At 36.5% G+C, this 14,307-nt stretch overlaps 1 protein-coding gene across 5 annotated transcripts in view; it reads left to right on the top strand.

Moving 5' to 3' along the window:
• SYDE2 (synapse defective Rho GTPase homolog 2) overlaps positions 1-14,307 on the top strand; it is a 78,828-nt gene that overhangs the window by 26,110 nt on the left and 38,411 nt on the right. For all 5 annotated transcript variants that reach the window (XR_015726285.1, XM_087866069.1, XM_087866068.1 and 2 more), the window contains exons 5-6: positions 10,652-10,833; positions 13,650-13,881. Coding sequence is in view for 4 of the 5 variants with exons in the window: in XM_087866069.1 (XP_087722195.1) it covers positions 10,652-10,833; positions 13,650-13,881 (414 nt within the window). In the remaining variant the exon portion in view is untranslated. The remainder of the gene's footprint in view (positions 1-10,651; positions 10,834-13,649; positions 13,882-14,307) is intronic.

Below are 14,307 nucleotides of genomic sequence, written 5' to 3'. Positions count from 1 at the left end.
AAGACAAGACCCTTAGTTAGAAATTTGTAGCATGTGTAGATGATATGAAAAATAGGTCAATGAATATTAGATTTGTAGCATTCTTTCCTAAAATTGAGATTTTCCATAATTTATGAATTGGGTATTTTTTGGCTCTATTGTTTGTACTCTTCCATTTCAGGAAAGCTTTTTTTGTTGTTTGGGTTTTTTTTTTTTTTTTTAAAGATTTATTTATTTATTAGAGAGAGAGAGAGCAATGGGGAGAGGCAGCGAGGGAGGGGAGAGAATCCCAAGCCGACTCCACGCTGGGCATGGATCCTGACGCAGGGCTTGATTCCAGGACCCCAAGATCACTACCCAAGCCAAAATCAAAAGTTGGATGCTTAACTGACTATGCCATCCAGGCACCCCAGGAAAGCTGTTCTTTTAAAAGAACGTAGAGCTATTTTCTTCCTTGTTAAAGAGCCAATGAAATGATTTAAAATTGTCTGAGAAATATCAGTGGAATTACAATAAATTATATACAAGGTCTCATTATGTCTCAAAGGAAAGGATATTATTGATTTGGGGAGTTGGCCAGTAATGATGTTGCCTCATGTGTTTGTTCCATGTGAACTCACATTTCTAAGTAAACTTTGAAATATAATTAACAGTTCAATAGTTCTAAAAAATGAGCTATTAATAAAGCAAATGATAGAGTTTACTCACAGTTTAATGTGTTCTTAGTAGTTGGTTTGTCTGGAACACATAATGAAGTGCTCCAGATAAACCAGATGTTTCAATGAAGTGCAAAATTGAAGGTACAAAATCTAGTCGTAGTTGTTTATGGGGCTTATTTATCAAAGGAACAAGAAAAGAAATTAGAAAAGTAAAAATATTTATCATTTAGTGATTATTAGAAAAGAATAAGCCTCCTGCGGAGGAAAATTCAATTTGAATGTGTCTGCCCTATGTAAAATAGACTCATATTGCAGTATTACACCATTGATATCTAAGTTCAGCACTTAAAACGTTTATTTGACCATGAATTTTTCTGATTTTAATTTTCTTTTTTTAAAGATTTATTTATTTAATTTATTTATTTGACAGAGAGAGAGAGAGAGAGAGCACACAAGCAGGCAGAACAGCAGGTAGAGGGAGAGGGAGAAGCAGGCTCTCCGCTGAGCAGGGAATCCAGTGTGGGGCTCCATCCCAGGACCCTGGGAATCTTCACCTGCGCCGAAGGCAGACACGTAACAACTGAGCCACCCAGGTGCCCCTCTGATTTTAATTCTTTTTAAATTATTCATTCTTGGGGCGCCTGGGTGGCACAGCAGTTAAGCGTCTGCCTTCGGCTCAGGGCGCGATCCCGGCGTTATGGGATCGAGCCCCACGTCAGGCTCCTCCACTATGAGCCTGCTTCTTCCTCTCCCACTCCCCCTGCTTGTGTTCCCTCTCTCGCTGGCTGTCTCTATCTCTGTCAAATAAATAAATAAAATCTTTAAAAAAAATAAAAAAATAAATTATTCGTTCTTTTATTTTCCCTCAAAAGAAAACTTGCTCAGAAATAAACCCAAAATTATCTTTAAAACATAAATAATATTCTGCATTTATGTGTGTTAAATATCCATTTTCCCTACCATATGTATCGTATGTTCTCTGATCTCTGACATACTAACTTTCAAATTATTTCTGTTTTTCTTTACTTGGGGGATTGAACATAGATATCTGAACTGTATAAACACTAAGAAATGCAAAACACTGAGGAATGGTCATTGATTGAGCAATCGGAATATACTGAGGCAGTGTATGAGAGCCATTTGCTCTCAGTAACATCTACAGGGTATGACCAAAATAAGCAGGAAGTTCAGAAAGAGTAAGTAAGGTAGGGTGGGGTAGATTAATGGATTTAAAAAATTAATTTATAGCATTAACTTCAGGAAGTGTCAGTGATTCTATGTTCAAATCTATCCACTCTAATGTATCTTTATTACCTATAGAGGTCTCACCTGAGAAAGAATGATTCTCACAGTCCTGTACTTGTATTTTTGTATTCTGGTTCTGGGGTGCAGATAGAGGATAAGGGCACTTTCTCAGGGGACAGTGTCTCACTCGAAGAATGAGGTTATTTAGTGTATTAATCTTCATAGTCCTGCAGTTGCTGGTAGAAAAATGGTATCCATCCATCTAACTGTCATATATTGAATGCTTACTGTACACTAGACACTTCGCTAAGGCATTTGGAATACAATGATGTGTAAGAGATAATCTCTCAAGAATACTAGTCTAAGGGGGAAGACAGAGTCAGAGACAACTGATTATAATATATGAGGAGAAGCACCTAGCTTATTGTGGGAAGATTAGGGAAAACTTGCTGGGAAAGGTGACTCCTCAGCTAACTTTTAAAAGGTGAACTGGGCTTAGCCAGAAGGGTTGGAGGAAAGCAATCTATTAGCAAAAACTTGGAGATGGCTAGCTGCATGACTTACATACTTGCTAGAGAGGAAGGCATCAGACAGGTGAATGGTAAGAGATGGCTGGAATGCTCTGTCAGACTGGAACCCAGACCTGGCAATGAGGGTCATTTGGAAACAGCAGAGTTAGAATGTGATCATTTTCATTTTTCTCTCTCTTTCTTCCTATCTTTCCCTTCCATCACTCCCTCTCTCTTTTTCTCCCTCCCTCTGTCCTTTCCTTCCAAGTTAGTTGGATGAGTTTCCATGTACTAGGTTTTATGATAGCACTTCCACATTAAAGCATAGAGGTAGCTGGGAGGGCTAAAAGAAAGGCAAGGAGATGACCTACTGACTCTTTGAGGTGAAGATGTGTAATTCTATAGTGACTTTTATTATTATTATTCCCGTGTATTTAATAAAAAAAAACTTAAATTGTTTATTTGTGTTGCAGTGCTAAAGGGTAAATACTGAAAGATTATTTGTTTTGGTTTTTTCTCCAAATCAGAACCAGAGTTTTGAACTTAACACTGTATATTCCAGGGGTACTGGCGTGATGATGGCTGTGGAAATCAAAGTAAGAAACCCACAGGAGAAGGGGAGTCTATGCAGAGGAATAACCAGAGTCCACTTAATCACTTATCCTTCCCTACCTAGAAATTCATTGGTTTATTTACTAAAATTTATTGAATATATGCCAGGCATTCTTCTAGGCACCAGGGACAAATGAACGAGATGAACAGTATCTCTCAGTCCTTATGTATGTATTCTAGTGGGGGAAGAGAATCAGTAATCCATCCAATGAATAGTGAGATATCGTAACTTATGAGTGATAGGACATTGGGAATAATACTGATTGGAGGTAGTAGTCGGCTTGGTGACTCCCGTGGCTAAGGGGTCAGAGAAGAAAGTTCATCTGAGAAGTGCCTTTCGAGCTAAGATCTGTGTAATACAGAGTTAACCGTTGGAAGATCTGGGGCCAGACTTCTAGGTAGAGAGAACAGAGTGATTTTGCAAAGTGAGAATTAATAAAATACAGGTACTACAAACCAGTTTTTAACAGGTAGAAGTAGTTTTAGTTATTAGAATGCTTTTTTTTTTAAGTGTGATGATACCTATTATTCTATCATGGGGATGAGTAGAATTTTCCTGTGTAGTTGGTTCTTGTGCCTGAATGAAGGTGAGAAGCATATGGTTTCATAGTATCTAATTATTACAGAGCAGCTTAAGGGATGCAGCCAGAACCAGTTCTTTATTTACCTATAATTGCCTGCATTTTCTTCCAGTACATGAGAAAAGATTTACTGTGTTGCACTAAAATTTCTCTATGTAAGTTTTTCCCAAGTTTCCCTTTAGTAGTTCCTATGGCAGTAAGATTGTCACCACAAACTTATTATCTTAAAGCTTTTATGTCTCCAGAGCGTTTGAAAGATGTTAAGAAGGTAATATGGCTTATGATACTCCAGTCTGTCACTAAGTTTTGAGATAAGGTATATTAGCTAATGTCTAGATTGATGGGTAGTAACACAGCATATGTCACAGCATAGTATAAATACCTCTCCTCCATATCATTTTATGAAATCTTTTGGTTATTTTTCCAATGAATTCTTCGCATATAGAAAAGGAGCTATAACTTTTATTTCATTGAATGTAATGTACCTTGAGCATTCTTTAAGTGCTTAGTATTTGTGAGTAATAATTCTCCCTTATTTGCCCTCAAATTATAGTGAAGTAAGTAATCTTGAACTTGGATTAATTTAAAATTCCATTTATATTAATGGTTGTTTAGTGTATTAATTATATAAAGGATAATGATATTTGAAATATGTGTTTTACTAAGCTATAAAGTTATCTTTTCTGGAGATCTTTTAGGTTTTAATTTAATTTAATTGCTCTATAGGGCGAGTCTCAAACTACCAGGGCATATTAAATTTTGTTAGAACTGACAAGTCTTGCTTTGTTAAGGAATACATATGGAATCTTTTTTTTTTTTTTTTTTAATCATGCCCTAGAGGGTTAGTAGTGTCTTTATTTGGCAACTACAGGCAATTGCATTTTCACTTTCTAACTGTAACTCAGTTGTCCTCTTTATACCATATGTTGCTATTCATTGTAGATAGGTTTAGACTGCAAAACTAATGATGGTAGTAAAAAAAATCACATGATATAACTTAAGAAATGGGAATAAACAAGTGCTCCTGTCTACTGTGTATAAAATGCCTTATTATTATCATCAGTGTACATCTAACATGCATTGATTGTTATGATATGCCAAGCTCTTTATATATATCATATTTCTTTATGTCGAGGAAGAAGTTTGGTCAATATTCTCTTGGTTTACTAATGCTATTTCCAGATTGTTATCTTTTCACTGTTGAGTAGAAACTTATTCTGTGCTGAGGAATAAAGCTCTCTTGAGGCTCATGACACCACCTCCTCTATCTTTCCTATTTGACATCATCTGCAGAACTCTTGGTCATTCCCGTTTATTCAGTGAACACTTTGGTATCTCACCAATGGTTATATTTCCAACTGAAGTCCTGCCTTTGTCCTAAATGATTTTAATATGCAAATGACCCATCCAGAATCTATTTGTTAAAAGATGATTCTCTTTCCATTGGATTGTATAGAAATACAGTTGATTTTTGCACATTGATCTTGTACTTTGCTAAACTCATTTATTAGTTCTATTAGTTTTCTAGTGGATTCCTTAGGATTTTCTATATACAAGATTATGTCATCTGTAAATACAGATACTTTTACTTCTCTCTTTCCAAGATGGATCCTTCTTATTTCTTTTTCTTGCCTAGTTGCCCTGACTAGAATCTCCAATATATGTTGAACAGCAAGAGTGAACATCCTTATCTTGTTCTTGATTTTGGGAGAAAAGCATTCAGTTTTTGACCGTTAGTTATGATGTTAACTGCATTTTTCATAGATCCCCTTTAGCAAGTTGAGGAAGTTCCCTCCTATTCCAAGTTTGGTGTTTTTATCAAGAAATTGTGTTGGATTTTGTTCAATGACTTTTATGAGTCTATTGAAATGATCATGTGGTTTATGTCCTTTATTTTATTGATATTAGTATATTACATTAATTGGCTTTCAGATGTTAAGCCAACCCTTGCATTCCTGAGATTAATCCCACTTAGTCATGATGTTTCTTCTTCTCCTCCTCCTTCTTCTTCTCCTCCCTCCCCTCCTCCTCTTTCCCCCTCCTCCTTCCCCTCCTCCTTCTTTTTCTTCTTTTTCTTCTTCTTCTTCGTCTTCGTCTTCTTTGTCTTCTAATATATTGCTGGATTTAGTGTGCCAGCATTTTGTTGAGGATTTTTGTGTCAGCATTCCTAAAAGATATTGGTCTGTAGATATTGGTCTAGTTTCCTTTCTTCTACTCACTTTGAGTATATTTGCTCCTTTTTTTTTTCCTGTTTTCTTAAGATAGAAACTGATGCCATTGATTTGGGACCTTCCTTCTCTTCTTTTAGAGTTCCCTCTAAACTCTGCTTTAACCTCATCCCACAAATTTTGATGTGTTGTGTTTTCATTTTCACTTAGTTCAAACATTTTCTGATTTTTCTTTTTCTTATTTGATTCATGGGTTATTTAGAAGTATGTTAGTTTGTGTCAAAATATTTAGGGAGTTTTCCAGATATTTAAAATTATTAATTTCTAATTTAATTCCATTATAATCATAGCACATACTTCATGTGACTTGAATCTTTTTGGTTTTCTTTTTAAGATTTTATTTATTTTGAGAGAGAGCGAGCGAGAGAGAACATGAAAGGGGGTGGGGGCAGATGGAGAGGGATAAGTAGACTGCCTGCTGAGCAGGGAACCTGATGTGGGGCTTGATCCCAGGACCCTGGGGATCATGACCTAAGCTGAAGGCAGATACTTAACCAACTGAGCCACCCGGGCCGCCCCATCTTTTTGTATTTATTTAAACTTGCTTTAACATCAAGGACAAGCTCTTCTGTGGTGAATGTTTTCATTTGTACCCTTGAGAAGAATGTGTGTTCTGGTGTTTTGGAATGTAATATGCTATAATTATCAATGCAGTCAAGTTGATTAATAATGTTTTTCCAATCCTCCATGTCTCTATGTGTTTTCTTTCTTCTTGTTAAGAGAGGCATGTTGAAATCCTCAACTATGATTGTGGTTTTGACTCACCCATCTTCTACCTCCCCCTTTCCTTTAAAGACTTCAATTACACATGTATTAGGTCACTTGTGTTTGTTTTACAGCTCACCTATATTCTGTTCATTTTTTCCAGTCTTTTTTTTCAATCTCTTTGTTTAATTTTAGATTATTTCTACTGCTGTGTCTTCAAGTCATTAGTCTTCTCTGCTAATATTAATTTCATCCATTGTATTTTTAATCTCTCATATTTTGGTTTTCACTATTAGAAGTTTGACCTTTTTTTCATACCTTCTGTGTCTCTACTTAGCATGTTCAGTCTTTCTTGTAGCTTCTTGAATATGTGAAATACCATATAACAACTTTTTCAATGTCCTATCATCTATGTCATTTCTGGGTTGGTTCATGATTGATTTTTCTTCTCATTATAGATCATATTTGCCTGCTTCTTTAAATACATTGTAATTTTTTGTTAGATGTTAGGTATTCTTAATTTTATCTTCTTGGGTGCTAGGGGTTTTTTTATCCTTTAGACACTTCTGGGCTTTGTTCTGGTATACAATTAGGTTACTTGGGAACAGTTTGATTCTTTTTAGTTGTGCTTGTAAGTAGAATGAGAGCAGCTTTTACATAAGGCATCTCTTTTTCTATTTCTTTGATCCACTACTGAAGCAAAACCCTTCTGTGTACTCATACTGGTTTCCTATGGCTGCTGTAGCAAAGTGCCACAAGCTAGGTGGTTAAAACAATGGAAATTTATTTCCTCATTATTCTGAAGGCTGGAAGTCTGAAATCAAGATGTCAGCAGGGCCTTGCTCCCTCTGAAAACTGTACAGAAATTCTTCCTTGCTTCATCATAGCTTTTGGTGATTTGCTGGCAATCTTTGGCATTCCTTAAGTTTATAGATGCCTCACTCCAATGCTCTGTCTTCACAAGGTGTTCTCTCATGCTTCTTCAAGTCCTCTTCCATCTACGTATATCTGTCTCTGTGTCCAAATTCCCGTTTTATAAGAACACCAGTCATATTAAGACCCACCCTAATGACCTCATTTTAATTTGATTATCTCTGTAAAGATCCAAACAAGACCACATTCTGAGGTACTGGGTACTAAGACTTAAATATATTTTCGTTGTGGGAGAGATAATTCAACCTATAACAGTACTGTACCCAAATCTCATGAGTTATGAAGTTTTTCACTTTGGTTGCTCAGAACAGGTGCTGTTGCCTGCCAGTGTAAGCTCCTGAAATTGTTCCCTCTAATCTTTTTTGGGCGGTTCTGTCTCCAGCTTTGGTTAGTTTCCTCACCGGCACGTGCTGATCAGTACTCAGATAGAAACTCGGGGATTTGGAAATATCCAGCCTTTTTTCTGGACAGCTGTCTACTCTCTAATACTCTGTCTTTCAAGCTCTAGCTGCTTTGATCTCCTTAGACTTCTAGTTTCCTCTCCTCAACTTAGCTAGACCTACTACCTACCTGTGTTCGTGCCTCTTCAGTGTGACCTGGAAAGGCTTTCCAGGCAGTAAGCTGAGGCAGTTATGGGCACACTTCATTAGTTTCCCATCCCTTAGGGATCATATCCTTCTTTGCCCGATGTCCAATGTGTTGAACATAGTTTTGTTTTGTTTTGTTTCTAGATATTTTATTTGGTGTTCCCAGTTGTTTCACGCAGGAAGTTAAATCTGGTTTGCATTGCTCCATGTTGGCTGGAACAACTGGTCTGTTTTTCTAGCCTGTATCTAAGTTATGATTGCTACTAGAAAAAAAATCACACAAGGATATATCTTGGTACTAGTATAAATCGATGGACTTCAGAATTAACTGGCCTTTCAGTGGTATCTGCTAATAAATATATATTCTTATCTCTCCAACCCCCCTTCTCTCCTTCTCCAGAGTGTCTGTTTAATATTTTCTCACTCCCCAAATCTCACTTCACCCGTGTCACTCTTAGCAGACGACCCTGCCTCCTAACTTCTTGGAGAAAATAGAAGCCACCAGAGAGGAACCTCCTCTACTTGTTGTGACCCAATCTGCCAACGTGCCTTCTTTGGCATACATCCTTTCCACTTTTGCACTGCCTTTTCTGTAACAGTAGAGAAATGGTCTTCCTCACATTTTGGACTAATTTTAACTCCTTCATGCGTTCTCAGGAGTCTCTTCTTTCCTCTTTGGGGATTTTGCTCGACTTATTCCTCTCTCTTGGACCTTGAAAACCATTTTCATATCTTCTTTATATTAGCATTTAGATGTTCAAGTTTCTTTCATCTTATATATAAAAAAAATCCCTACTTTGATCCTGCTTCTCCCCTTCCCACTCATCTGTGGTTTTCACCTTCTCTCAAAGCCAGATTTCTGGAGCAGATTGCCTATCTTTCTTTCTCTTTCTCAATTTCTTTAACATCCGTTTACTTCCTAACCAAATGCAACCTCACTTCTGTGTCCTTTATTCCCATGAAGCTGTGCTTACCAAGGTTGCTGACTTCTTTGTCTGGTGGACATTTTTTGATCCTTGTCTTAAATTGTCTCATGTTTCTTATACCTAGTTACAAAAACTGACACCTTAGAATCACAGCAGGAATGGTTGAAAATACAAGGACATGAGCCCTGACCCCTGGAGATTATGATTTAGTAGGGCTGGCATGGGGCTCTGGAATGTATTTTTTTTTAAGTTCTTCAGGTTATTTCAGTGTGCAGTGAAGTTTGAGAAACACTGTTCTCCATAGTACTTAATATGGTTCTTACCTAACCTGCCTGTTGTTGGCTATCAGTTGATACCATAGACTCTTTCTTGAAACATTCTTTTCTTGCCTTCCTTGGCAGCATACTTGCCAGTCTCCCCTTAGCCCATCCCCACCTCTTCTTACCACCCATACTTCTTTAGTCCCCTTTGGAAAATCCTCTTCCTGATGACCCTGTAAAAGCTGGTATTCTTCGGGCCTTCTCACATCACCTGTGCCTTCCTGGTCATCTCAGCTATTCCCAAGCTCCGTTAGCATCCTTAAGTTGATCATTCTCAGGGTCTCCAGCTCTCTGTTTCCTGAGCCTCAGATGTTTGTATCCAGCAGCCTCGAATGTCCCATAGATACTTTATGCTGAACATATTCAAAATCAAACTCGTTTCTCTCCCCTTTCCCCCCTGTTTAAAGTATAGCACTGCTATCCACCTGGGTGCTCAAGCTCCAAGCCCAGGAAACACCCTTAACCGCTCCTTTCCCTCAAAATCACAAATGCATTTTTGATTTAGTGATCCTGTTTTGGGGGTTTATCCTGGAGGCATATCTGCGTACATACAGGTAATGACGTGCAAGGTTATTCATTGTAGCATGTTTTGGAATAACAAAAGATTAGAAACAACTCAAGTATTCCCTCTGTAGTGACTGACTAGATAAAATTCTGGAACATCCGTACTTTGGGATACCGTGACATGGCTGTAAAACCCCACTTTTACAAATCTTACGGCATAGCAGGAGGATGTGGTTCCGGTTTATCCAAGCAGATATTTTGATCCAGCCCTCTCTTTGGATACAACACCCAAAATCTACAAAGCAATGTAAGAAAGAATACTCTGTTTCTCGTTAGTCAGTAAATAAATAAATAAATAAGACAAAACAAGGTCTACTCTCTTAGCAAATTCCAGATACACAATACAGTAGTATTAATTATACTCACCAGGCTGTACATGGACCGTTGGTATTCTTTAACTCTCAAAAGTCTAGAAACTCAAAATTCATGTAATTGGAATAATTTCCAATTAATATTAGTATGCCTTGTTTTCTCACCTTTTGTTTCACATGTATTTATAGAGGGCCAGAATTAATAGAGTATATGTACCGTGAATTGCTTACGTTATGAATAAGAAACCTAATATGTACGATCGTTGGAAATTATGTGTGTACATTTTTAGCATGCTTTCAAAACAAGAAGTCAATTACTGAGGCAATTTATAAGGTTACAAAATGCTAGGGTTTTGTTATAATAGGTTTTTGTTGTTGTTTTTATTTTCAGAATATTAAAGGTTCTCTATAACAATACATAAAAAAATTCACAGTTTTTAAAAATTTTGTTCTGAAGACCAATTGCTATCTCTCTGTCTTTGTTTTCTAAAGGTGTTCTTAAGGACTATCTAAGAGAACTTCCTTCTCCTCTGATAACAAAGCAGCTTTATGAGGCTGTATTAGATGCAATGGCAAAAAATCCTTTGAAAATGTCATCAAGCGGATGTGAGAATGACCCAAGTGACTCTAAGTACACTGTCGACCTGCTTGATTGTCTTCCTGATGTTGAGAAGGTAAACATATGTGCTATACCTTTTTCTCTAAAAGCCAGCTAGTGAATTTATACTTAGCTCCAGGGCACAAATAATTTTTCAGGTATTTCATATTTGTAGCACTACGAGTTTAAGCTCTGTCTTTACTAAACACTCCTTAACATAAATCTAAAAAGTGCTTCTTAAGCAGAGTAAATCTAGATAACAATCTGTTTTCTGTATGTAATTTTAGTTTAGGCACAGGTACTTCCTATACATTTTTAGAAGTATGATTACCTTATTATTAAAATAATATATGTTTATTATAGAAAAATTGGGAAGATATAGAAAAGAATGGAAAATTGCAGTTACTAGTATCCAAAGGCAACTATAATTAACATATTAGTTTATTTCCTTTTAGTATTTAAAAAAAATATGGTAACTGTTTTATGTACATCACTTAGCCTGGAGATTTAGCAATCCTCACCACCACCATTTCTTTCCTTCTTGCCTCTTCCCATTTGCTGCCTCCTGACAATCTAAATCTTGAGGTCAGTATCTTCAGGCATGCCTGCAGAGCAGATAGAAGGATAGCCGGGTCTGCAGAACCAGTCTTAGCCTAACTTAAGCTGTTGTTCCTTAGTACAAAAGGGAAAATAAGAGAGATATGGCTGGGCTTGTCCAGATGAGGCCAACTTTACCTATATTTGTTATCAGTGAGGGTAGAAAGGGCAAGAATGAGTATATAGAAATTTTTTAAAGAATATTTTATTTATTTGAGAGAGAGGGAGAGCACAAGCAGGAGGGGAGTGGCAGAGGGAGAGGGAGAAGCAGGTTCCCTGCTGAGCAGGGGTCCCAACTTGGGGCTTGATCCCAGGACCGTGGGATCATGACCTGAGCTGAGAGCAGACGCTTGATTGACTGAGCCACCCAGGTGCCCAAGCAGATAGAAATGTTAAGCCCCAAAACTTCATTCACCAGTTCACTGTAGTCTTCTGAACATCCTGTGCTCACTCCAATTAGATGAACAATTACTATTCCTTTGGGTGGAAAGAGGGGAACAGCTACAAAGAGGTGGGCAGCAGCAGAAGGGTGGGGTGAAGGGATAGAGATATTCCTTCTTTGATATAAGGTAAAATTGTGTCATTTTACTTTTAAGTGAAGAAATGAGTGTCCAGGTATTTAAACACTTCTCCAAGTGATATAGCCTTTATGAGTGTTGTATCTTTCACCTGAATTTAGGCCTTTTAGGCCCTAAAGCTCGTACTTAGCGTCCTTTCTAAAAGGCTTCATAATATTCCTTTGAGTGGACTTGACATAATTTGTCACTGTTCTCTTTTGTATAATATTTTGGTTTTGAACCTATTTGTATATATTTGTTTGCAGAGATTTCTTTTCAGTTAGAATTATGTATTTGGAATAGAATCTCGGAGTGGAATTGTTGATTTAAATGATATGAACATTTAAAGGCTCTTAATACATTTTCATATTACTTTTCAAGAGGGACACAACAATTACATTGTTTGGCTCGTCTTACTTAGTAGACAAAAAGTATTTTTTTTAAGTTCTATTTTTTGGTTTGCTGTTGAGAGTAAACCTAATATATTTAACCAGAGGTGGTTGTGTGTGTGTGTGTGTGTGTGTGTGTGTGTGTGTGTGTGTGTATGTATGTTGTTCACAGCACAATATGCTGAAACTAGCTTTTAGATGTCAATGAATGTAGAGTCCCACTTGTGTTAGGAAATGTGAAGAGGAACAGATACTTTTTATTTACATTGTTTTTATGATTCATTGATTTGTTTTGATTTCAAAATGTCAATTAAAGTCTCCTCTGGCTTTCATTCTCTCTTCATAACTTTTTTTCACAGCCAGACATTGAAAAAATGTTTATTTCGGCTGTCCTTACTTCTTCACCACCCTTGACTACTCAACACATTGTAATCTGGCTTCCTACCCTATCTCTCTGGACTTGTTTTTGCCAAGGTTACTAATGACCTTCTGCTCACTGAATCCAGATGTCACTTTTGGCCCTAGAAATACGTCATTTCGATTTTTTTTTTTCTTTTTAAAAAAACTTTTATAATTACAGTTTTATTTGTCATTCATTTCTTTAATATAATTATTAAGAAGAAATCATATACTCATTTTATTTGTTAAATGATTGATCATATGCCAGGACTTCAAAAACATAATTTCTTTCCATAATTGCTTAAACCTAAATAACCTTCCATTTCTTGAGCAAACTCCCCTTACTAGCTCTTCAAATATTAAAAAGTATTATTTTTAAACAAGTTTTTCTGTTATTTCTAGGAATACTATTCATGGTTTGTCTATTTAAAGCATTTTTTAGTTAAGCGCATCGGCCTTTTTCCTAATCTGAATCATGCGAGACCAGGTCATGTTTGAAATCACTGCCTTCCTAGATTTAAAGATGGTAGTCCCCTGCTTATGACTACAGGATTTATCTGTGCTTAAAGATGAAAACTCTTACCTAATTCCTCTATCATCACAGCCTTTGCTGTTGTCATTTTAGTGGAGGAAAGACGAAAATGTCGATGTATATTTTCTCAGGGACTCCAGTTGAAATTTGGAATGCATTCATGAGCCTTTTATAAAGAGTATATATTTTAACCATTTAATGGATCAAATTATGTCATTGGAACCTAAGGGTCCTATGTAATGTTTTTATAAGAAAATAAGTTTCAAAGTTCCAAATATTCCAACTTAGAAGCAAATCTTTGAAACAACCATTTAAAAAGCGACAGGATGCTTATCTATATTTTCTGCTATAAATTGTGTCCTTGAATTTGCCCCTGTGTGTAACTCTATTAAGTGAAATGTAATTTAATTTAATTTAGGCAACCCTAAAGATGTTGCTGGATCATTTGAAATTGGTGGCTTCTTATCATGAAGTGAATAAGATGACTTGCCAGAATTTGGCCGTGTGCTTTGGACCAGTATTGTTAAGTCAGAGGCAAGAGACTTCCACCCATAACAACAGAGTCTTTACTGATTCAGAAGAACTTGCAAGTGCTTTGGATTTTAAAAAACATATTGAAGTTCTTCATTACTTACTTCAACTCTGGCCAGGTAAATGATTCTATGGAAATATTTTTCTCTTTCAATGATAGGGGGTTTGAATTAGCTAATCAATAAATATGCCCATATATGAGTCAAGAAAATCTTTTCTAGATTTTGCTTTTTCAAATAGTTATGAATTGATACCTTTAAATTTCTCCATTTACATTTTTTGCTTTTGCTGATAATGTTGTAGACATATAGATCGATGTACACATTTTGGCCAGACCTGGATTTGTGTCCTGGTTGTGATACTTCTTAGCGGTCTGATCTTGGGCAAGTTCTTTAACGTCTTAGAGCCTCAATGTCATCTTTTGTCCTATGGATTTAGTAGTATGTTTATAGAGTTTATAGGAGAATTAAATAAAAAGTTATGTTTGTAAGGTGCTCGGCACAGCTCTTGTCACAAAATAGGTACTCCATAAATGTTAATTTCTT

The sequence above is a fragment of the Ursus americanus genome, chromosome 12, assembly GCF_024610735.1.
Source record: "Ursus americanus isolate L20-20 chromosome 12, mUrsAme1.1.p, whole genome shotgun sequence".
NCBI classification, from domain to species: Eukaryota; Metazoa; Chordata; class Mammalia; order Carnivora; family Ursidae; genus Ursus; species Ursus americanus.
This window is presented reverse-complemented; position numbering and strand designations above follow the sequence as displayed.